The sequence below is a fragment of the Nesoenas mayeri genome (assembly GCF_963082525.1).
Source record: "Nesoenas mayeri genome assembly, chromosome: 13".
NCBI lineage: Eukaryota > Metazoa > Chordata > Aves > Columbiformes > Columbidae > Nesoenas > Nesoenas mayeri.
In genome coordinates, this window is record NC_137550.1 from 18426392 (window position 1) to 18452187 (window position 25796).

Genomic DNA, 25796 nt, shown 5'->3' on the forward strand with positions numbered 1-25796 from the left:
GATACTCAGCTTTACAGAGCGGATTCTCCCATTCCCTGGGGTTCCTGGAGGACGTGGGTTTGGGAGCAGCCACAGTTACACGTGGGAAGGGAGCGTTGGGTTAATGAGTATATATATATAGCCATGGTTTGTTCTTGCCAAAACACGTTTGAACCGGCAAAAAGAAAAATACACATACATGCGATAAAAGCAAAACTTGCTCTGAAATAGCAAGGCAGCACGCTCAAGCGTTGTACAAAACCTTTTACTTTCTGTACAGTGATGATACCAGATATTTTGTCTTCTTAACCATCATATACACAACACAAATATTATGAATAGAAATCTATAAATAGTTTAAAATGAATCTGTAATATATAGCAGTTGAGGGCCACAGCTGTACAAAGTGTAAGCAACATATATAAAACAATTAAGAAAGTGCAAATAGAACAGTATGGAGAGCCTCCAGTGCTTACAGCATTGATGGTTCAAGTGTGAAGAGCGAGCGGGGATGCAGGAGCTCAGTTACAATTCGGAAGAAGACACAGCACAGGAGTCTGCACACAAAATGAACGGTTATTAAACTGTATCTTCCCGCTTCTTCACATCTGTGACTTCCAGTTAATAAGAGAACATTTTGTAACGATTTTCTGCAAAGAGTGATTTGTCCCTTTTTACAAGTTCCATGAAATGAAGATTCCCTGGCCACAGAGTACTTTTCTGTAGGTGAAACAAGACTACATGGGGAAACTGCTGTTGGTTTCTGGTTGCCTTGTTACGCTTACCGTCTCTAAAAGGTGAACAGAAATACCTTCCCATATAGTTGAATACAGACATTTAGACCCTGACCCTCTAAATTACATACAGGTAACCTGCACCATCACTCGCATGGATGTGAAGGTCCAGAGGATCAGTGCCTTAAAAACAAAACAACCAAACATTCATTTAAAAACAAACAAACAAACCAACCCTCCAAAAAACAACCACCACACCAAACACTCCCCTCCCCCCAAAAACCCCCAACCAACCACAGAGAAAACAAATGAAACAAAACAAAAAGCCAAAACTCCTTGGAGTTTCAAATGTTGGGGACAACTGCCCGTTGATGTCACTGCGGTTTGCCACTGGAGATGCAAGTTTTGCACTCTCAGGTGATGATTTCTCACCACCACCTCCCACAGTACGAGTCTTTCATTCCTTTTATGCCGTGTGTCTGCTTGAATTAAAACACAGTGGCAAGTAAAAGCATATTGGGTAAGTCGGAAGCTGAAATAGTTAATTCACTCTGGAATGGAATTCCAAATAACTTGGTTTTAGGAAGCTTTTCAGTTCACCTTTACTTCAGTAAGTGTACTCTTATAGTCTTTTTTAGGCACTGGAAATATTCAAGACACTACCTGATGTGCAGAAGGGTCCATCCATCCTCAAGCAGTGCATTATTAGTGATCTCTAGCAAGTTCTTGACTAATGTTGTTGTTTTTAGTTTTAAATGGAGAAGGGTAGACTTCAAAAATACTTCTTCCCCTCTTGCTAAGCAGCTTGCTACGACACAACAATCATCACAGTCACATGGATTTTTCTCTTTGAAACACAGGCCAGATTTCAGAGTGAATTAAAGAGAAGTTGCAAGCGGTCTGAATATGCCAGAGAAACAACAATCATAGTATTACCTGGTGTACTGCTCCACATAATGATGTCTGTCTCAAAACTGGAGATGATCACATGACACTCTATGAAGACCATTAGTGTACAATCGGCTAATAAATACGAATTTGGAGTCTAAGATATTCTCTGTTGTACTCAACAGATAGTATGGAAACACTCATCTATTTGGTATGTTTTCCGCATGTGTGATATCTACAGTATACAGAGACATATGCATCATTGAGGCATGGGAAGGAACATCTGCACAACTGTCTGGTCAACGTAACTTGTTTATTTGCCTCCGTACATTCGTTCGATGTCGTTGAGGTAATGGTTTTTCAGTTCTTTCCTTTTCAGCTTGAAAGCATCTGTTACTAACCCAGTCTCTGGGGTCCAGGGTTCAGGGCTTAGCCGTACTTTGATGGGTATTTCAAACCTTTCTAATTTCACTGCAGGGACAAGAAGACACAAAAGCATCACTATGGTTACATAGCTAAATGAAATACTAATTCATGCCACCCAAAAATCTGAAGTAGCTTGTATAATATGGTGTCCTTCTTAATGAAGTGACCTCACAGAAGTGCCACGAGCAAATTTAATCTTGTACAACTGTTGAGTGCTGGTTAGTATGAAAATGTTGTGATAATGCACTGGTTTTGCAGCTTGTATTGGATGTGACAGTGTAAAATCTAAAACTTGCAACAAATGAGTGTGTAGTGTGAGATCTGAGAGTACTGACACAAGAGGATACACTGAAATATAGAGCTGTATCTTTATCACAGGCTTCTAGTAATAACTAGATTGACTCAGACTAGTTGGATGTGCTTCATATTTAAATTATAATGAAGTACATCTACATCTTCCATGGTTAAATGATCCTTTCCCAATTTTTTTTCTCCTATGTATAGAGTTCAAAACAAAGGGACTTCCCTGTATTTTTGTTACATTAGTCACTTTTTTCCCCGTTTTCCAGGGGCATTAGGAACAGGGCAGGGAGCTGCTGCATGTGTGCAACGCTTGATGGACTTTGCTGTCAGCTCCTGTTTACAGGTCTATAACAGGATCCTGTCTACACACACTTGGAGCTGAATTTCCAGGACAACTGCAAACCGGTCTGGTCATGTACTGTTTCACCTTTAGACAGACGGCTGCTCAGGATCGTGTGTCGTGTTCTGCCACAAGTGGGAATGATCTCTTTAAAATAGTTTAAAATCAATTAGTTCTCTCTCAGTGGTAGATTACTATCTAGTGGATAAAGAATTTCTAAGCAAAGCTTTTTGAATAAACAAAGCTATATGGGCAGTAATTTACCTAGTTCATGATGAAAAAAACCCAGAGATTCAAATATTTAAACAAGTCTGAGACCTATGGGTTGACTTTTTTTTTTTTAAAGGCAATAGTAAGACTTAATAGCATCTTTCGTTCTTGTTCTATGTTTCACAAGACAGATTCTCCTCTCTAAAACTCGAGAGGCAGTGCTTAGGGTCTGCTTAAGTCCAGGTTTACTCTTCAGTGCATGAGGTGCCAAGTGTGTTAGAGACTTTTTTCTCCAGGTAGTTTGTTAACTTTTTGGCCCCATAAAGGACTGAGGAGGCTTCTCATCATTTAGTACCACAGCAAGGAACTGAAGCCATTACAACCACAAGCATCCTGGCTGCTCAAGGCTGTAGGGGACAAAGCTCCATGGCAAAAAAGAGCTTTGAAATCTCTTGCTTAACTAGTTTTCGTATTGCCAAATGTAAATTTCCTTCCAAATTGACAGCTCTTTTGGACCTTATTTTAACTATTAGACAAGCAACCTGTCTCTTGAATTTAGTTGAAAAAAAAATCTCAAATTTTAGAAAATAATAAAAAATATAAACTAGTTAATAGACCAAAAAGTATGTCAGTTCCTGTAGGAACAGGCAATGATTTGATGTGGTCTTTGCCTCTGACTAAACTATTCAGTTTTGGCAGATACAGAGACAAGAGGAAGAATGAAGAGCAGTTACTGAGGACAACTGAAAACTTTGGCTGGATAAGTAAGGACCATGAGATTGGCACGATATGTGACTTTACTTACTCTTGTTTGCCACTTCTTTAATCTCTCGCAGTATTTCAGCTTCCATTGTAGCATTGTTACAAATATCCACCCAGGTTCCACTGATGCCTTTCTGCTCAGCTAATGCCATCAGCTTCTTCTGATTAGGAACCACAAAGCTGATCACGTAGGACTGGTCACTACCACAAGGTGGCAAGAGAAGGAAGGAAAACAGTTCCAAACAGTTGAGACTTGCATTTCAGGACGTAAAATGTTAGAGACCCACAGTGCTTTTTGAACTGTAGCTGCTCCCCCATACAGAATCCTTCCTGTACGTTAAGTCTTCGCAACTGTTGACTTAAAGGTATCTTAAGTTGTTTTACAAAGTTAGGTTTGATTGACTATTTCTAAAACTCAAGGGAGAGCTCTGGATCAAGTGCAAAGTGTTCAGATTAACTTCTGTCTGGTATTCTGACAGAAAGCCAAAACACATGCTAAATAGAATGATGCCCGTTTGGGGAAGGGATGGAACTGGAGTGTATAGGATAGAAGAAACGCCAACAGAAAAACAAGAGGTCATTTCTTCAGGTTTGGGTGTACCTGGGCACCTGTGCTACTTCAGAGATGCTGTTTATAACTTGCCCTCTGGTAGGGGGGATTGTTAATGGAAACCACGGAAAACTATCGGATATTGTCAAAGAAGCGGTTCACAGCCTATATTTCACGTTTACCCTAAACGATGTTTCAAAATGAATACCACTCTTACCTTTTGGCGTAAGCACAGATATTGTCAATCAATGGACAGTTTTTCAGGGCTGACTCTACTTTGCCCAGAGATACGTATTCTCCTGCTTGCAGCTTCACCAAGTCCTTCTTACGATCTAGGAGTTAAAGGGAAGAAAAAACAAGCTTGTTCTATTTAAACTTTTGCATTTTCACAGACTTGTTTACAAATCCACTAAATATGTATTTCGTGCAGTGCTATGCAAGATAATTTAATTCATGTTTATTAAGAATCTTATTAAAATTTGAAAACTGCTAATAGCACGTACATATTCTGCCAGCTTTATAAAGGCTTCTGTAAAAAGGTTTACATAGCACTAGACTTCTGTTCACACAACTTGTATGAGAGTCATGAGGGCTCTGAGTTAAAAGCTTTGTAATTAATACCAAAATCTAATCTTACATTTATTTTTGAAGGCTTTGTGCTAAATTTAGACAGGGATAATGTCACAGGAAATGGCTTCGCTTCCAAAATCATCCTATAGCTGTGAGAACTTTTGGGGATATGTTTTACACTGTGAATTTGCAAGCAGGTAACATTAAGTAGATTAGCCCTGGCAAAGCCAACAGGATTATTAGCATGTTTATAATTATGTTTAATCATGATCTCGTAATCTGTTAAGAAATGAAAAATTGAGGCCAACCTATGATCTGCAGACACCCATCCGGATGAAACTCTCCTATATCTCCTGTACAGAACCATCTCTGACCATTCTCATCAACGGAGAAGTCTTCGGTTGTTTTCTCTTCATTTTTAAAATATCCCATTGAGACATTAGGTCCGCCGATGACAATTTCTCCTCTAGGGTTAGGCTTGTCTTTAGTAGTATAGCCCCCTGAAACCAAGAAAACACCCACACAATTATTTTTAACGTATATACTCTGCTGCCAAGAAAATATTTTGAAACTTCAGCTTGAAGTTAATGCACACAAATTGATGATTGTTAGATAAGATAAGAACAATTATTCCTTATGCTACACCTAGTTAAGCAGATACGCAAAGAAACCAGCTAAGCCATGGTTAATTAGTTACTCTGAAATCGAAATGTTTAATACTCTCACCTTCTTGCCAGTCTCTCAACTTTATTTCACAACAAATAAGTGGAGCTCCAACTCTGCCGGTGCTGTAATCAGCAACTTAGGGAGAGAACAAGGAACAATATAAAGATCTTTGTCATTTGAAATATAAACTCACACCGTAAATAAGGCAGTAGCTTATCTCAAGTTACTTTATTGCAGTTAAGAACTACAGCTATTTTGACTTTACAAAAAAACCCCACCAAACCCTCATATGTATCTGTATCTTAAATTATCTATTTCCAGAAGCATTTTAATTACCTTCTGTAATGGTTCCGGCTCCACATGTTTCTGTCAGGCCATAGCCTTGACCAACAGGACAGCAAAAACAGATGTTCATGAATCTTTGTGTCTGCGGCGAGAGCGGAGCTCCTCCAGAAAGCATCATGCGCACATTCCCGCCCAGTAGTGCCTTCACCTTTTTAAACAACAGTCTTGAAAGAAGGGGAAAAATACATTAAAACTCATTCACTCAGCTCACTTTTATAAAAAGACTCGAACTTTCTTCTTTCATCCTATCTGGAGCACCTTAAAAAATTAACTTGATCATTCACAGATGGTAACGGACAGCAGGCATAATCAAAATCGTTACCTCTTGTGTAACACTTGAAGATGGCAGAATTCCTGTTGCTTAACAAAAATTCTGATTTTATGACTAAAAAAAGCAATCCAATGAAGACTAACTAGTCATCTGTTTTGAAAATTAGTCATTCCTACCATTAAATATCTGTTCCCAGCAAGAACTTGGATTATTTCGGTTAGTCATTGTATTTGTATGTTGATGAGAATTGTATCGTGTTGGGTAGCTTAGATGACTCTTAGAGTGTCTTAACAAACCTCAAGGAGAAAGGTACACTTGGATCATGAATTATACTCACACATTACACAGAGGTGCATCATATCCCCTCTTGATTTGTTCCAATTTGTAGTCGTAGCCTATCTTGAATAGAGTTCTTTGAATATAGTTCATCTCTTGAACTTTACTCATGACATTTTTATAAATTCTGTCCATTATTTCCTACAAAGTGTTAACAAAAGCAGGGAAAAATCACCATATAGAACAGACCAGCATGTGTAAATTAAATTCCATGTCAAAAATAAAATTAAACTACTGTATTTTTACATTGGATAATACAATAAGAGTGAAAATGTCTGCATTGATGAGGCAATACTTAACTGTAACGCTTTTAATGTGTGATCAATTGGTTAATTTACAGACCATCGCAGCTTGGAGCTATTTGAAATGGGTGGAATGAAGCATCGAAAATACAGCAGAAAGTCAGTGTCTTAGTGTTACTTTTCTCCGTTCACCTTTTTTCTCCTCACATCATTAACGTTTGAGAGGAAGAACCTCCTGCTGCAGTTTACACCTGATATTAGGCAGACAGGTAAGTCATGGGCAAGTAATTGAGTACCTATTGCAGGTCTTCAGGCATCCTGCAGTATTTCACAGTACCCCTTGTGTTTCTACAAACGGCTTTCTAAACCTTGGATTTCACTGCAAAATACTTTCCACCCCTCACCCTGACGACGTCTTCTCTGTCAACTACAGCTGCAAATTGTGGGTAACATGCCACGGTGTAATAAAACTTGCTGTGCTATGTTGCTTATGTTATCAATAACACCTTAACCTGGACTTAAAAAACTGGCAAACCAATTTAGAAAGGTTTGAATTCAAGTCTAGCTAAATCTCTTTGCTAAATGTTGGTAGGTGCCATGCAAAATTTATCATGCTTAGGAGTCCTGATGCTGCAGAACAACCAAATCCTGCCAAAACTCACTATTCTTCAATTAGATTAAATCCTCCATTACCACTCTTACGAGCCATTGATGTGATATGATCATAAAACTGCGCATGTGATTCCAAGACATACGAATAAGGTTTTTGCATTAGAAAGACACCAACATTTGTCTGTTTTTCAGATAGCATGAAGACTTTGTGGAATGCAGAAGCCTGGTCACCCAAAGACCAACGTAAGCTACAGAAGCAATAGGAGTTATAGTCTCCAAATCACTTTTTTGTCCTGATAAGAGACTAAGCATGGCCTGCTTATCCTAAAACAGCATGAGAGACTCAGCACGTTACCCTGGAGACACGTCGCTGAGATTGGGCACCCCAACCGCTACGGCGCTGTGGCCTCGCCTGCTGCATTCTGTAACTCAGCCACACGCTCTTATCTAGAAGTGTCCTCCCTGTGAAACGGAGCTTTAGACTGTGAAGGTCAGAGACTTTCTGTACCCTACTGTTGTGTCAGCAGCCCACTAAAGCACTCGTTGCTATTAAAAATGATTTACAGTTCTGGATCAAAAAGGGCCTTGGCTTCAGCGTACGTGTATTGTGCTCATCTGCAGCTTCGGTGCTCAGTTCAAGCAGCGACAACTGGAATGTCTATATTCTGCTTTTTTCTTGTTAGTGACAGGTACACATGAAGAGAAAATATGTTAGTAAATAGATTTTTTGTGCATGAACAAGACAGAAAGCATCTTTATTTTGCTAAATGTATCTGTTTCTGCATACTTACAGGCACGGCTGCCATCAGTGTAGGCCTAAGTACGGTACAGTCTCCTTTGCTTCCCTTCTTAATTTTACTTGACTGTAATAAGGAAAAAAAAAGTCAATTTATGAAGCTGAAAACCAAGCAGCTCTATAGAAAAGGACTAAAAAATAGAGGAAGATACATTAGCATGTAATTTGTTTAAATCTCTTCCACCATGTCTCCAAAAAACAGTTCCTGTGTATTTATTTTTTTCCTGCTGTGATGGAAAAAATAATAATTAACAACAATTCCAACCGAAATACTGGACTTTTTAGAAGTGGTTAAGTCCACTTTGTATATATTTTTCTGCCACCCTCTAGTTCTTGCTTTCTCCTTCATCTTCCTCCAGGAGTGTCTTTAGCCTGATGTAATCTCTATACCAGCAAACCATTTAGGAGCATTCTTTTCCAGCTTAATTTGCTCCTAGAGTATCTTAATTATTAAATGGAACAAGGCTAAGCAGAATATCTACAATAACTGTATAAAGAACTGATAAAAGTGAGACCAAAAACTTAAAATCACTTTAAACAGTCTTATGTTCAGCTAATCTATTAATAGCTGCTCTTATCCTGACACTCAGTGCATAATGCTATATGCATTTATTAGCCTTTCTTTTAGATATCCTAAGTATCATAAAAGCAAGGGTTTTGATAAAATGGATATAGTGTGACCCCGCTGCTACAATCCACCAGGAACACCAATTTGCACAATTTTCTGGAAAAAAATAATGGGAAGTGTTTCATATACATCAGCATTTATTTACCGAAGGAGGACAGGACAGCTCAGCGAGGAGAACACGGAGTGCAAGAGCTGAAGTTCGCTTCTGTTTCCCCCCCAGCCCTCACCTGATCCGACAGCGTGAGCGGAGAGGAATATCCAATCCTGCAGCCGTAAGTGATGCACGAGATTTCTGCTGTCAGCTCCAACACGTGCGCCAGGGGCAAGTACCCAATGTAAGTGTCCTTGGGCCTGGGAAAGGAAAGGATTAGCTAATTAACAAGTGGACTAAAACCACTGTGTAATGGTTTTATTGTGTGCTTACTAATTACTCTTTGGAAGATTTAGATGACAAGTGAGGCTTATTGTTCTGCATGTGAGAAGGGTGTGATTTGAAACTACAGCTTGTGAACAAAATGGGGGATTTCCTACCTTACTGAAATCAGCAGGAATTATGGGATTTGCCCTGTTTTCTAGGAAATGCACAGATTTCTTAGCGCTCCACTGCTACTTCCTCTCCTTGTGGGAGGTTTCATCTCAAGTATGAAATTAAGGATGAAGTCACTATATTTTAAAATAATCACCAATGACTCAGAAATCCTTGATAATCAGCATAGCATTTCCTTCTAGAATAGTTTAGTAGAAAGAGCTGATTGCTGAAGCACTGAGGCTTACGGCAGGAAATAATTGGAGATTTCTCAGCAAGAAACTCAGGGCTGCTACTTAAACACAAGATTTCAGCACCAAATCAGAACTGTTTTTTCATTCTGTCACAAAAGGAATTTAGCAAAGTAGCTTATTTCAGGCACGAAACACTGCAGTGACAAATACACCAACACTCATGAAAAATTTCCTCAAAAATCAGTGTGATGGAGCTCACCATTGGTTTTACTATTGTCAATGCACAATGTATGACTTCTGTGCTCATTCCGGTGAAGTATACTTGAGCGGATTCTACAGTATGTGCATTACCCATCCAACAGTGGTATCTCTAGATCAACGTATGTGGTGGGCTCTGGTTCCTACAGTGATTCTAGCTGCCTGAAAACACCTAAAAAAATACCCAACTTTGACTAGAGGAGGAATCTCCCTATCTGGTGGCACGTTCTGATGCACACTAAGTACAAACACCTATCGCTGACCTGAAGCTAAGGGTAATAATAAAACAAGAGTAGAAACAGCACGTGAGACAAGAGCTAGAAGGGTGTCCTTTTCAAACAACAGGGCAAGTTCACAAACACATTTCTTATAAATTAAAGATCAGTGGGCTGAAAATACAGTGAAGAAATTGCTGATGCCAGCAACAGGTTCTCTGTAGACTTCTGTGCATTTAGAGGTTGTGTTTTATCTATTTCTTACCCCAGTCCAGGTATTCTCTCACACTGTCCCGTCATTCCAGCTATTAAGTTTTTATGGATCATCATCACCCCTTTAGGTCTCCCAGTAGAGCCACTGGTGTACATTACCAAAGCCAAGTCGGTAGGAACAGGTCTGCTTGGCAGAATGCTTGCTACAAAATACAGGATGAAAATTGTTATTGATTCTTACCTCCTTTCTAAATTGTTATTTCTGTAACTAATCAATGCAAATATGTCTGTAATCAACCAGTGTGAACCAGGTACCTCAGCACAGCGTGGTCAGTGGGGATGCGGATGAAAAGTACTGCTCTGTTTTTAAAAGGGAGTGAGGGAGCGCAGATTTTGAAAGGAAAGACAAGTATTTGGGCATCTACACAATCTGGGTGATACTTTTGCCATTATGTCTTATACCTGACTGAAAGTTCCATAGAAAAAGCCTTCTGAAAATCAAGTAAACCTGCCAAGGGCAGTGAAGGGGAGAAACACAGCACTGGGGAGAACCAACAGGCTGAGAAATAAACAAAAATCCACAAAAAGCTGCAAGGCAGCTTTTCTGTCAGCTACTCTTTCAAAGCCAAGGTTGTAGGAGCCAGGACTACAAAAAACCCTGAAACAACACCCCCCAAAGCAACTGTTTGTGTCTGTGCCTCAAGCTGATCTAAGATAAGTCGTAATGAGCATGTGCTTTCCTGCAAAAAGCTGCTTTGCCAGTTTATCTCCTCTTTTCTTTGAGAGAGAGGAGATCGGGTGAAGCACAGACCACTGATTTAAGGAAAAGAGATGATCAAGAGAAGTTAGGTTTTCCTTAAAGCAGATGTTGATGGTTATTCCTGGCTGCCCCGTATAGCAAAGGATGTCACGGTTATTCCTCCAGCCCAAGGTGCTTTTTAGCTACAGATTGGTTGAGAAAAAAAGACATTTCCAAGGTAAGAAGCAAAAAAAAAAAAGCCTCAAGTGTTTTCTCCTCTCTTTTTTTGGGAAAAATAGTGAAAATAAGAGGAATAAAAGGTAAGAGTAGCAGAAAATGGAACACTGCACTAGATTCTATTTCATTTCCTAAGACAAACATGGAGTCTAAAAATCAAAATTATTCTGGTTATGGTTTAAAAGTTAAAAATAAAATTTTATCCCCAAATACTTGACGTTGAACAAAGGTGCAGGGCTATGAGGAGAGATCAAATTTTCCATTTATTTAAAGGAAGCCAGAGGATGAACCGGCTACCTGCCACTGCCTTTGTGTTAGAGACCTGCATGGGTGGGTTTTGCAGCTACATGTCCCTCTTAACTTGGGTCTGACTGTTAATTTTGCTTGATTAGTTCTCTATGAAATTATTCACTTACCGTTTTCTGGTTTGGCTCCCAGCTCTTCTACTGTCTGCATACTATGAATCTCCACGTTTTCAGGGTATTCCGATTTATTGATAGTCTTCTTGTCCACATAAATGATATGTTTGAGGCAGGAGATTTGCGGCAACGCAGTCTGTGTAAGGAGAAATGAGGTTTTTGGCACTGACTGCATGGTAAAGTTATAGAGTTGCTTGTAAGCAGGTGAAGCTGGTACCACATTACCTTAAGTTTGCTCTCAAGAAGTTCTACACTAGTGACCAGATACGACGCTCCACACTCATTGAGTCCATAGGTTACGGCCTCTTCACCCAGGGTGGCATACAGTGTCACAACTGTTCCAGTAAGGAGAGGGAGAACATGCAAGAAATGGTCAAGAAACGCTAAATACAAAAGCTTTTGCTTTAGCTCACTGAAAAGCATTGTGGGAGGAGGGGACAGGGGCATCGAATTAGCTCAATGAGGAATTTTCTAATTTGAAAACAAAACAGTTTTTAATTTTTCCACAGTGAAGTTTTATGCCACCAGAGACCTCTGAAATGAGGAGGACAGTTGTAGAGGAAGCATTTCTTTACCAAGGGTGGTCAAACACTGCAACGGGCTTCCCAGAGAGGTGGTTGATGCCCCATGTGTGTCAGTGTTTAAGAGGCATGTGGACAATGCCCTTGGTAACATGCTGTGGGTCAGCCCTGAACTGCTCAGGCAGCCGGACTGGATGATCCCCACAGGCCCCTTCCAACTGAAATAGTCTGTTCTATAGAAGAAGAGAAATAAGGAAACAAAGAGATCCACCAAACCCCAACAATAACACACTGAGCAATCACACAGTTAAGCAACTGTGTTCTGCCCTTGAGCTCTTTGGAACCAGAGCTCGGGGAGAGGTGACAACACCGCGAGCGGTCACGGCTCAAAGCTCTTCACTGCTACAAGCGGCTCCTCCCGCAGCATCGGCTGCTCTGCTTGTTCCCGTGAAATTACGGATGGGGGCAAGGCAGAGGATCAGACTAAGGAACCAGGCTGCTTTTCGTGTTGCTAGGTTATTTTTAACCCTGACTGGCTACAGCAATGCTACTGGTGCCTCACAGGCACTGAGGAGTTCACCTCTTCCCATCACCTCTCCATTGAAAGAAATACCTTCCCTTAGTATTGTCTGCTCTCTCAAACTGTAACCTCCAAAGACTGCTAAAGGAATTCAATATTTCTGTGAAAAGGGTTCATGTCCAAGGGACAAAACCAGTACTGTTATGTAGCTGACGCTTCCAGCCTCTCGAGGATCAAGACCAAATTAACCATCCTCTTTAATAGCAACGTCAGCTCTTCCATTGTTGCCCTTTAACAGCCCCTCTGCCTGTGATACCGTCCGACCTCTGCTTGTGCAGCCACCCATATACATAACCATAGTGAACTTGAACAGCTTAAAAATGTCACCAGAACCCCCTCGGACTAGCATGTGATTTTGATGACTCCACCATTCTTCTCTCTTCTCATAATCATTTCACATTTTGGATGCATAAGTTCTGCATTTTGGAGGGAGAAATAAAACTACTGACACGTTCAGAGTATTTAAAAAAACATGAATAGTAGCCATTCTGTCATTCTAACATATAGAACATTACCACAATAAAATCAGAAAAAACAGTCTCATAAGTATGAGCGAGTTAATTTTAGGGATCTCCACAAAGCACAGAATAGACCGGGAACTTCTAAGAATGAGACCATAGGCACAATAAGCTTATGAAATTCTTACACCATCAATGGTAGGATTGGCAGATTGAAAATACTTAACAGCCAAACCAGAGCTGAGCAATGGTTCTAAAAATACACTAGAAGTAAGTAAGTCCAGCACTCACGAGGGAAGTTGTACTTGAAGCAGGCTAGAGCCGCAATCATCCATTCTGCTCGGGTCTCGCAGAATATGACAACAGTACTCCTTGGGGTCAGCCCCAGGGCGGTCAGTCCGCTCCCCAGGCGATTCACTTTCTCGTTTACTTCTTCATAGGATAACCATCTGTACGTTCCTAAAATTAACTGGTGAGGAGGAGAGAAAAACGTTATGATGATAAGCAGCTGTCAGTACAGGTCTACAAGCTTACGTGAGTTGGTGCATAACACCACAAACACAGACACTGGCATTCATTAGAAGAAAAAGAACCTGCTTTCATTTTTCTTGCAGTAGAATAAGCAGTGCATCCTGTGTTCTGTTATTCTTTACTATAAAATGGGTGTTTTGCATCATAAGATGATGATTAAGGAAGGCCTCTAAGGAGATCTCCATTGCTCAGGTAAGACGCAAAGCAGCTCAAAACCAAATCAGAATTAAGTACAAAACTAAGTTTTACCTTTTTGAACACTTTTCCATTGGGTTGCATTTCATTTTCTTCGCTCAATATTTCCCTGGTCCCCAGACAGTCCTTCTTGCCAAACTTGGCTAAAGCGTGGTCAAACAGCTTGTCCAGGGTGTCTGCTCCAGGAATGTTTATGTTTGCTAGCGAGTCAAGATGAGTGACAGCACGATAGGGGCTTCCAGCTTTGTCCGAGGTGGGTTTAGCTTTTAAACGTTTTGCCATGGCCTTTTTCTTCTTAGCATTGGTAAGAAAATACCATGGAATAAATACAAGCATACTGTACACAGATATTAACAAGTACACAGGCAGCAAGAGAATGGTCCATACTTCTAGCCTAAGTTTCATTGCAGGTATTTAAAAAAGAAAATCCCTTATAATGTTCTGCAGCAGGCAAGAGCAAAGCAGCAGCACAGGACGGCGGAGGCACAAGCAGCAGTAAGTGAAGCTTCGGTAGTTCTGTCTTAGCAATTTTAGTAACCTTTGAGAGGCAACAGTGGACACCTGTGGGTGAAGACCAGCGCCAAGCAGAGAGCAGGGAAAAAAAAGAAAAGAGAATTAAAATTAGTAATATTACAGTCAGTCCATTAGTTTTAGTCCTTCCAAGAGTTCACTTCAATGCATCAAGACAAAGGAGACTGAAGTAACTGGTTTAAGAGGCATGTACACTGTAATATAGCATGTGCTGCTCTGCACACCAAGGATGAATCTTCTCCATACTTGTTTGTTGCACCTACAAATATTTACTTTTCAAAGACTTTTCCCCACTGCCTCTGTTTGAATAGTTCAGGGCTGTTGAGATGAAGACTGTCCTTCACATCATAATGTTGTCTTTAAGCTACTTGAGTAATGCTACAATTGCATAATCATGGGAAAGGTCAACAGTTGTTTTCTCCTTAAATATTTGTACTACAGAGAAAAGATACAGTACATTTCTTTACTGCTTTTCAGAATATTATATCAGCTTCTATTCAGATTAAAATGTTTCTTGATACAGTCCTCAAAAGTCTACACATTGTAATCTATAACTCTGTCATATTCCAAAATAGTTCTATTAACTTCATCCTAGCAACTGAATTTTTCATATACTACTTTTCAGCTATGAATGTCAGACCCTTGGAAAGGGATTACACAGATTTGCTTTCCCCCCCAAAAAAACTACTTCAACATATACATTTCAGAACTCCACGTATGGAAAATGGAATCCAATGTGACCGATTTAATCCAATTTCAAATAAAGCACAATTTGGCAAGATTTTTGTCTCCATGTCAGAAATCTTTCCTCATTAAGCAGAACTGGGCCTGAATAAAGACCAAAGGTGAGTGGGAGGAAAACAAAGGCATGACAGCAAAGCACAGCTGTGGCTGGGAACTGCTCTGGAACTGCTCTGGAACTGTTCTGCACTGGCATGGAAAAGACAGAGGTTCTTATCGCCATCTGGACGGCAAATGCGACACGCAAACCCGTCCCTTTTAATGAGAACTCCAACATCTGCAGTTGTGTTGTAGCCAGTATCAACAGCATTTAATGTAGATACTTAAAATAACATGCTTGTGCCATTAATTGTTTAATTAAATCTATAGAAGAAAATTACTGTTGAATGACAGCACAATGTATTAAGCTAAGCTCAGACTTGCTCAGAAAAAAAGAGTATTCTGCATATTTATTTTTATACAAGCGAATGCTACATTATTTTCAAAAGGTATATGCTTATTCTGCTCTAGCCAAGCTCATCACCAACAACTTCTCAGCAAACAGTTAAACCTCAGCAGAAGAGAGATATCATTTTACTTCCATAAGCTCCAGTTCTCTAAAATAAAGGCTTACTGGTTTAGATTACAAATCATTCCAGTTAATTCAGTGCTTCAAAAGCAGCCGTTGAGTTTGAATTTAAAAGAAAAGCCAGTCACAGTGCTAAGAATACAGTAAGACAACTTCAGGACGTGCCACAAGGTCAAATGGACCCCCTGAAGTCCCACTGCTCTCCACCTTCCAACTAAAAGCACGAGACCAGGAACAATGACTTGGATAAAAATCAGACTTGCTGGACTAATGGAAACTATTTAACGCAAAGAGACAGTGCTATGGGTTTATTCAGGCTTTTTCAGAAGTAGTGCTACTGGTAAAAGACTACTTGCTAATCATCAAGAACTGACTAATTTAGAAAAGGAGGAGAAGAAGGGGCTCATATTTACTTAAATTCTTTAGCTGATGGTCTGGACTGACTGATACTACAAAAAGACATTAACTTTAACTTTTCCATTCAATTTACTCTACTCTGCATTAATTTGATAAATAACACGAGCTGTCCCTTTTTTACCATATCTAATACGGAGAACCGCTCCTCCTGCCACCTGAGCACTGAGGAGGTGCAAATATCATATTGAATTATAACAGTACCGTCGTGATTTAAAAGCGTATTTTACAATATCCATTTTACATTTTATTACTGATTATCAACACTAAATCTTTAAAACTGAATGAGGTTCAGTTCAGAATGGATTGTAAGACTATGTGTGAAGACAGGACTGTGTTCGGAAAAAGAAGATACATCCTATTGGTGTCACCTGATAATCTACCAAATGTGTGGCTTTATATGTGAGATGATCTTCAAGCTAAGGAATAAAACTCAGTTCAGTGTTGAACACTGACTTAAGCACTTTTACCTTTTATTGGAACAACTTTCTAAAACGTTAAAAAACCTCATCAGAATGTTCAAAATACCGTCTGAAATAAATTAATGATAAAAAGGTCTTAGTGGGGAAGAATGTTTGTTTTCTCCTAAACCTGGCAGCCTATTGAAATCACTTTTAACAGCTGAATTTTAAGTGCATGTACGGACCTCATTTTCCAGCAGTTACGCTCATGGTCACATTAGCAAAAGTTAAAGGTTGCGTTCCTTTCAGTCTGAAACTTCACATTCATTTGAAATACTTTGAGAAGTGTTTATAAACACAGATAACTTAGCTAAGCTAGTTCGTACACATCTCTAGTAAGTTAAAAGGTTTCTAATCTTAACAAAAATCAGTTGTAATTCTAAATAGACATCAGCTGGAAAAATATAGTAAGTCCCGAAAAGACAAACTCGGCTTTTTCCTTTGAACACGTTCAAATAAAACCTGACACATCCACACACACGTGTACTTACAAGGTATCTGATGGCGATGAGCGAGTTTTTTCAGTGTCAATCAGTTCTATATTAAAACAGGAAAAAAACCACAAAAGTATTAGAGGTTGGGCATATATTTGTTTTGCAGAATTTAGAATTTCTACCCTAATGCTCCTAAAGAAAAACCTTTATATATGAATAACAGTGTTTACTGTTGTTCTCATGTGTTAAAAATCTTGCCAGGGATCCAGTTCACTATGTAACAGCATGATTAGGAGAAAAAAACAAACCACCTTATTTTTCAATCTACTTCAAACATTATTTGCAATTTTCAAAACCATTTTTCATTGCGTTAGAGAAGTCTTGTAGTGTGCGAGACGAGGTTAGACAGGAAAAGGGCAATTTGTGAAGAAAACCTGGAATGTGCAAAGCAAGAAGCTGTTTAGTTTAAAACCAACATCCCAGGAAGTCCTGGTTCCCCTGCAACGAGCTCCTGCCGACTGCTCGTGGACACGCGGTTGTGGCTCCAGCGGCCGCACGCAGGGCCAGGTCCTTCCAGGAAGCTCCGAAATCCTCCAAAACAATCCAGCGGGAATAAGTAACAACCGTTTCCGGAATTTCTCTAGCATTCAGGCTTATCTAAACACTTTGGAAACCACAGTAAGTGTTCATAACTTGGAAGAGGAAAGGTGGTTCTACACGCTGAAAGAAACATAAGTTGGCTTGAATAAATATGAGGGTTATTAGTTACAGTCACTTTTTGGAAGACAATTTAATCAATACCCGGTAGTCCTGAATTTGTTCCAGTACTAGAACTGAAATAGCCTAGGATTTCAAAAATAAATTACAGAAAGACTGAGCAATATCACATTGCTGGGAAGACACAGCAAGCGGTCATGTAATCAGCAATCAACAACCAACCAGTGTGGGCTACCGGGCTCTCCACAAATTTGATTTTCCAGATTTGTACCTGACACACACAACAACAAGAGAACATTTCTACAGATGAGAAGACTCTGATCAAATAGGAATACCATAATTGTGGCTAATTACAACTTTTGGGGAATTAGAAAGATTGAAAGAAGCAAAACTAAGCCAAATTATTCCATTTTTACACCATGCCAGTGTACTTATGAAAACAAACTCTGCCAGTATCAATGGCAAGTTACTCATGGTAGAAAGAAAGAAGAAAGAAGTACATGAGGTGCTATTTTTGTTCCTTTCTCACACGCACATTTCTGCATATTTTCCTCTTACAAAATTCTGGAAGTCAAAGGGCAACGAAAACTGCTGAGCCCGCAGGTTTCGGAAGCGTTTCTGTGCTCTGGCAGTGCAGCAGGAGCTCTGAGCCTTACAACTTCCAAGAGGACTCTCGAAGAGCCCCTCTGTCCCAACTGAGCGGAGACGGGAAGGCAGACACAGCAGATCCTGCTGGAGCCTGATGCAAGTTGAGGGTCGCTGCTTAAATATGGACATTCTACTTGAAATAGCAAAAAACACAGGAAGCATTAGGAAATCTTGTTTCTCTTACTGCTGCTTAAAAAGCACTGAATACAATCACAGAATCACAGAATCGACTGGGATGGAAAAGACCTCAGAGATCATCCAGTTCAACCCTTGGTCCAACTCTAGTCTGTTTACTAGATCATGGCACTAAGTGCCATGTCCAATCTCAGTTTAAAAACCTCCAGGGACGGCAAGTCCAGCACCTCCCTGGGCAGCCATTCCAATGCCTGACCACTCTCTCGGTAAAGAATTGCTTTCTAATCTCCAGCCTAAATTTCCCCTGGCAGAGTTGAAGCCCATGGCCCCTTGTCCTATTGCTGATGCCTGGGAGAAGAGCCCAATCCCCACCTGGCTAGAACTGCCCTTCAGGTAGTTCTAGAGAGTGCTGAGCTCACCTCTGAGCCTCCTGTTCTCCAGACTAAACAAGCCCAGCTCCCTCAGCCTCTCCCCATAGGTCTTGTGTTCAAGTCCCTTCCCCAGTCTTGTTGCTCTTCTCTGGACCCGCTCCAGCACTTCAATCTCTTTCCTGAACTGAGGGGCCCAGAACTGACCACAATACTCCAGGTGTGGCCTCCCCAATGCAGAGCACAGGGGAAGGATCACTGCCCTTGGCCTGCTGACCACGCTATTTTTGATACAGGACAGGATCCCATTGGCCTTCTTGGCCACCTGGGCACACTGATGGCTCATGTTGAGCTTCCTGTCCATTAGTCCCCTCAGGTCCCTTTCTGCCTGGCTGCTCTCCAGCCACTCTGCGCCCAGCCTGGAGCTGCAGGGGGTTGTTGTGACCATGCAATGTTTTGCTTAGCCGCTAAACAAAGATCAGCTTTATTTTTGCTTTGAAGAAAAGTATTATTGTTGTCCTTTAGATTCACTACTTGTGGTTTACTACCTCAGCGCATGTAATGCACTTAATGGCAATCTGATTAAAGAAAATATTCCATTTGTGAGTGTCAGGTGTCATCCGTCTATTGCTGCAACAACTACTGTCATGGAAGCCACACCAGCCGCACTTAACCCGGTATTTCTCAATTATCGAACAGATTGGTGTGAAACTCTCTCTCCTAATCTTTGAACACAAGGGCAAGCAAATATTTGGTGAAAGGGTAAGAGCTGTTTGTGTGCCCCAAAGGCAGAGGCAGGATTCCACAACAGCAAACTGTCCATTGAGAATATGCTGAATTGGGAAAGCGTTTCCTCTGGCCCCACGTCTGCCGGTTCAACACTTTTTTTGTGGTAAAATAAGCAAGAGACGTTATTTTCTTTCATGGGCATTTTAGTCAATTTTAGGACCAGCTGCTCGGACAGACAGTATTTCAAAAGAGGATGGAAAAGGAGAAGATCTGCAACTGAAAAATACTCCTATTACCTCCAAGCTCCTCCAACATCTACCCTGTGGATGTTCTGTGTCCTACCTGGAGCACATAGAACATAGAGCAGGAACTTACCCAGAGCGGGGCTGCTTAACAGGAGGTGTTTTCATAACAGAAAAGTTAAGAACTCTGCTTTTCCTGCATTTTCAGGACAAATTAAATGTAAATAACTCATGTACGGTCTTTTACAGTCTTCAAAGTCAGATGTGATATTCCTGTTTCTGTAATATTGATGAATGTGTGATGAAGGTACTGCAGACAGAAAGTACGAATGGAACTTGCCTAACTAATATTTCCCTTCTAATTGCGAGGTGCCTCCCTGGGTCTACTGAACATATATTTTTATCTATTTTCAATTTATAGTCAGTATTAGGAGCACATGCATGGACAGCAGGTTGTTTTAAGAATGAAGGTACACATCTTGCCTCTTATCATCCTATACTTGGGATAATAATTTCTACAACATCCTTTCACAATGTAAAGAAATTAGGATATCAGGTGCTTTTTGTTTTGCAAGTGAAGATGAAGGAGTACAGGAAATCATCTCCACAGGTAAAGTTTTCTAACATTTTCTCAGAGATCATGTATTTATGTGTATGCCTCCTGGATACAACTGCGTCACTGATTCCTGGAGTGGACGCATCCGAGTTCACACTCTGATCAAGTCACTGTATTAGGGTTGGACAAATGTTAATGAGCTTTTACTCATCGAGGCAAAACATTCATGAATGACATTACTCTAGGTGCACAGATTAAATATTAACACTTATTTCCTGGCCCCAGATCTGGTTTGTTACCAAACATCTGTACAGCGTGACCCAGGAGGAACTGTATGTATCCATGTGATGACGCATTAGAAATACTTAAAAGTAAAATGTAGTTTCCCAATACATCATAAAATAGTAATATGAATCTATTACTACATAACAACGGAAGTCAGGAGAAAGTAAACACCAAATCGTTCTTTTTTAAATAGGATTCAGCTAACAGATCCATCTGGCCAACGCTCAGTGACATGAACACAGCAGAGCGAGTCATTAAAAGCCACTTCCTTTATTTATACATTTCCTGAAGTCTCGCAGCATTGCTCTCTAATAACCTTCTTGTGAAAGGAGCAACGCAAAGAGTAAAATGTCAAAGTGCATGAACGCAAGTCCAGCCTGGCAGCCAACACGCAATGTAATGACAGAGATCATCGTAATCCCCCGTAATGCTCCCTTGAGAAAATCCACTAATATCAACCTCCTGCGTTCTGCTGAAATCCAGACAAAATCACCGACTACAACAGCTTCTCCCTTTTGCTGTGGTTACCCTGACAGATTATATACTTCTTTCTGTATGTCTCACCAACCGCGGCTGTTGTGTAATTTAATAGACTAAAGTTCTAAATGTAATTCTCTATGGTTTCAGAAAACCTGACTGTCTCTTCAGATTTCATTCTGTTAAGAAATTCTGTCACCAATTTTATATTTACCTTTATTGCTTTACAAAAGATCCGTTATCTCCCATCAGTGGCATTAGGTTGCTTTCTTCTCAGACACTGGTCATAACTTAGGTAAAAAATAAAAGAGGAGGGAGGGCAAGAGAAGTAAACGGTCCTCCTCACATACTGCATTAGCAGACTTTCGCCTACCAAAACGCGTACTGAGGGAAATACACTTTCCCTCTTCTCTTAGGAGAAAATACCTCCCCTTTTTGTAAGGAAGCAAAAAGAATGAGGCTTTCTTATTTGCAAGTTGAAGAAATCATCTCCTTGCAGATGTTTATATACAGACGACTGGGTGTACACTTAAAAAAATACAAGTTTAAGCAAACTGTTCCCACCCACGGTCATTTGAGATGGCAGCCCCTGAGACTTCAAGCATGAGTCATCTTTATTTCTCATTTTCATTGTGTAACTGTTCAAGCTGCGCAGGAAGATGGTTTGAGAGTCAAAAATCAGGAGCATCGGGAGCAAGAATATTTTAATTTTTTGCACAATTGCAGTATTTTCCAGTAGAAAAAGTGATTATGCCTTTTGTATGTTTAAGGAACTCAGTTTGATTGCAGTCTTAATGCAAAATTGTAGCACAGCCTATTGCTTGGTTCATGGTGAACCTTTCTTGCCAAACATACCTAGATTCATCTCTAGATCTCCATCACTTCTAGATCTCCATCACTTCTAGATCTCCATCACTTCTAGAGCCACATCTGGAATTCCCAGATAAAGATTTACCTAAGACAGGACTTATATTGCAACTTGTTGCTCACTTCAACCTTTTTGTGAGTGAACTTGTTTCCTGCTGCCTTCATGTGCTTTAAGAGGGACGGAGGTATCTTTATGGTACATTGCTTTTAATAACATTACTTGGCAAATCAAGCTTTAAGTTTCATAAGGAAGACTTGGAGGTATAGAGTGAGGATGAGTTGTACATAAATAATAAAACAGTTCAGTGCATACCAATTTAGTCAGAGAATTGGGGATTTTAGCCATCGGCAAGGGAGATACCGCTGGCGATGGCATTTTCCACCAGCAAAGGCAATTTACAGACTTACAGTATCATAACAGCTCTTTGATTTTCATCTGCACTTTGCAGAAGCAGTGAGAATGGCCAAAGAAATTTCAGTTCATTTGCTCCCGATAAGGCAAAGTGCACATTCACATTTTGAGATTTAACAGCTCTAAACGCTGTTTTGTTCAATGTTCTGAGCAGTGTAACACCACGGAAACAGTGCCAAAGTAGCTCAAACATAAATATTCATATTAAGACAGGAGAACAAGGTAGAAATTAGCAAAATTCTTAAAAAGGTGGAGGGAAAGAGACCTCTGAGACAGTTTTGAACAGCAAGGTTTTGAACTTTAGCGCCTCCCGACGCACTCGCACACGCATTTATCACGCTTCTTGTTTTACAGCCACCGACATGCCTGTGCTAGGTGTACGATTTCAGAGGCAGGCAGCTTTTGATGTTCTTGGTCCAAAATAACCCAGTTGCTTTTGCAAAGCAGCCGAGGATACACTTACAGGACTGGGGCACAACCAGGCGCTCAGAGGCTGAGCTGGGAGCAGGGACAGGGCCCAGCGAGCCAGCCCTGGCCGAGGAGGTGAGTAACTACAATGACCACACGATTGTGCCTGTGCTCTATGTCCTACCCCTCAGCAAAACCTACTAGCACATGGCAGCTCTGCTTCCCAAAAGGAATTTGTTCAAGCCCTGCTAGCTCAGAAAACATGAAATAAACGATATGCGTGACTATTTGCAGCAAACCAGACAGCTCAAACTCAAGTGGCTTGACGGCATGACTTGACACTTAGGTAACTACATCACCTTTAATGTGAATAAGCAAGAGTCACAGTAGCAACTGCAGGAGAAAGAAACTGTTTGTACAGCACCAGACTAAACAGACGCTAAAGTGGTCTTAGACTTAAATTTGGAAGGAAGTATGAAGAGGAAACTGACGCTGTTGACCATTATTTCAACTTATTTTTAGGAAGCTTTTTCCTCTGAAAAAAGCGACAGAAAAATCCTTAGTATGACACTGCACATCACGACAACCAGTTCTGGTTAGTAATGAAAAATTATATCATTTAATTTGTTAACAAACGCAGTGATGCTCAAAAAGCTAACATCGTTCGAACACGTTTCCATCTTCACCTTAAAAATACACAGTCCCCACTCTGAGTCTATCAGTATTTGGACTGATCGTTGTAGTGACAGTAGGACAAAGTCACCTGCTGGAAGGTTTAAGTACAGGTTATTTAAATGCCCTCTCCCTAGTTATTGCCAACCTTAGTGCCCACTAGCACACAACAAACCAAGTCACTACTCACCTTTAACGCAACTGCAATTCAAATGCTTCCAGGAAAGCAGGTCAATAAATTCATGAAAAATCTAAAAAGGAAGAACATTAAATAGTGAAAATTCCAGGCACCTCTTAGGTTATAAACATATATAAACAGACCATTCAATCCAACATTTTCCTGGATTGGTAACATGAGCTTCGTCAGCTGTTTGTTGTCAACACCATTTGTACAATTACAAAATACTACCTGCTACTTGAAAACACGGAACAGGCTGATCATGTACCTGACTTTAGGTCACGAGATACCACTAGAAACTCATTACATTATCATTCTCAGTTTTCCCCTGATTTCTGTGTTCTGAGTGCCTTCAGGTGCTTGAATAATGCAACACGCTGCCAAACACTAGACCTGACAAAAAAGTTCTAAAACCTACTTTTTTTGGTGCAGAGTTTAATGAGGATTACTTTCCAAACACCAATAACTTGTTAAGTGGGTGTAGGTCATCAACTGCAATATTTTTACACTGGAGAATGGGAGAGGAAGTGGTCACCCTCTGATCTCTTCCATTAGGAAATGTCATCTGGAGAGTCAGGCACTTATTTCTGTCATTCTGTGCATGTGATTATGGTTCATCAAACCATCTTCGAGCATTCAAATAACCTGAACTCGGCTCACCACTAGAACAAGTTTTCATCTTCAGTTATTTTAGACTGAATTTGCCAGGCTTTTTCCACCAGGTTTTATAGAACTGTAATCTACGCTGCATAGATACTGTTATTTAAGGGCATGCAAGGAATATACGCTTGAAAGACCAAGCTTCAGTGAAATACTGAAAGCCTATACAGCTCCTCATATGAACGCGAACAGCAAGGATGATGCCTAATCCATGAACAAGCCAGACTGAATACTGGCAATCCTGGAATGTCAAAAAGTAGCACACAAGTGGGATGCTCTTTAATGGTTTTCCAAGGCAGCACCTCGCTCCAGCCCCTGTTCCATCTCCCCCCTTCTCATCCTGCCTTTTACTGAAGAACGAGCTTAGTTTCACCTTCCAGTTTTTCCTCTTCACTATGGTGAACTTTTGACCAAGCTGTTTCAACAGAGGAGCTCATAAAAATGGAAAACTATTTGCATGCTGATGAAATAAACAGAGAATCCATTTTCATTATGAAAATTAAACACATCTGCCTCACAAAGGCACAAAACCAAGGCTATCTTAAATTCAGTATTAAATTATACTGTGTAAATACACAGTATGAATCAGCTGTACACACATCTGTCTTCATGGAAAGTAAAGTACACAATGATAAACTAATGGGCTACTATGGACGGACAGAAACTACTCCATCCTCACCTCTGTTTTTAGTGCAAAAAACCACAGACATCACAAACCAGGATCTCCTGCTTCTCTTGATTTTTCCATTCTATTGCTATATCACTTTGCTGTTACTTGACATTAGCACTAGCTGCAGATTTACTGCCTCAACTCCTCTATGTAACAATGAAAGCTATGGAGGATATTGTAAAACTACACCTTACCTATATAGTATTGTGATTCTTTTTTAAGTATGTACATTTTCATTGTGCACAAAACCAAAGAGTGTCATACTAAGAACAGAAAAGAGGTTAGACGGGTTAGTACTTAAAGCAAATTTTAAGGTGTAACACAAATCCAGCAAATTACTGAATTGACATAAATGTGAACTCAGTTTAATGGAGATGCCAACAAAGAAGTGAAACCAGTGCAACAAGCCTGCTGGTTTGCCAGCTCAACGCAAACCCGGACTGCGGTGACCCCAACTGGACTGTTCTCTCCCCATAACCTTTAAGTCGCAGTTGTCTGACGTGGCTCCCCCCTCGGTCACAGAAGTGCCAGCACGGGGGACGAAGCTGTCACCTCGGCTGAGTTCAGCTGACATGGGATTACTTGCACCTCCGCACTGGAGCTTTGCAAGAACTTTAAAGAGGCACAAAACAGAGCTGCTGCTGAAAGAAGTCACCTCCACCCATTTGTGGCTGTCCCAGTGCGTCCCCTCCCTTGTGCCAGAGCCGGAGGGAGCAGGGCTGGCTCCAGCCCTTGTGAACTCTTTGTGTTCATGGAACTGCAGTATTAGAAAAAAAACAACCAGTAGCTGCAGCATAACTAACCTAATCTTTATTGAAAGCCACAACCCCATTCCCAAACACTGAAATGTCTTATTAAAATTTTATTACAGATTCATTT

General features: G+C 40.4%; 1 protein-coding gene across 2 annotated transcripts; it reads right to left on the reverse strand.

Moving 5' to 3' along the window:
• Positions 1-1914: 1914 nt before the first annotated feature.
• On the reverse strand, positions 1915-23658 carry ACSL4 (acyl-CoA synthetase long chain family member 4; the record flags this gene model as incomplete). 2 transcript variants are annotated; one of them, XM_080352853.1, is made up of 16 exons in its annotated part: positions 1915-2072; positions 3686-3843; positions 4410-4524; positions 5071-5262; positions 5489-5563; positions 5765-5937; positions 6382-6521; positions 8026-8097; positions 8886-9009; positions 10117-10267; positions 11457-11595; positions 11685-11794; positions 13310-13487; positions 13799-14038; positions 16951-16996; positions 23600-23658. In XM_080352853.1, the coding sequence occupies 14 exons, from the start codon at positions 14024-14026 to the stop codon at positions 1915-1917; spliced, it is 2013 nt and encodes a 670-aa protein (XP_080208979.1). The 2 variants fall into 2 exon arrangements, with proteins under 2 accessions (XP_080208979.1, XP_080208978.1); XM_080352852.1 differs by lacking the exons at positions 16951-16996; positions 23600-23658 and having other exon boundaries at positions 13799-14149.
• Between the last annotated feature and the right edge of the window lie 2138 nt (positions 23659-25796).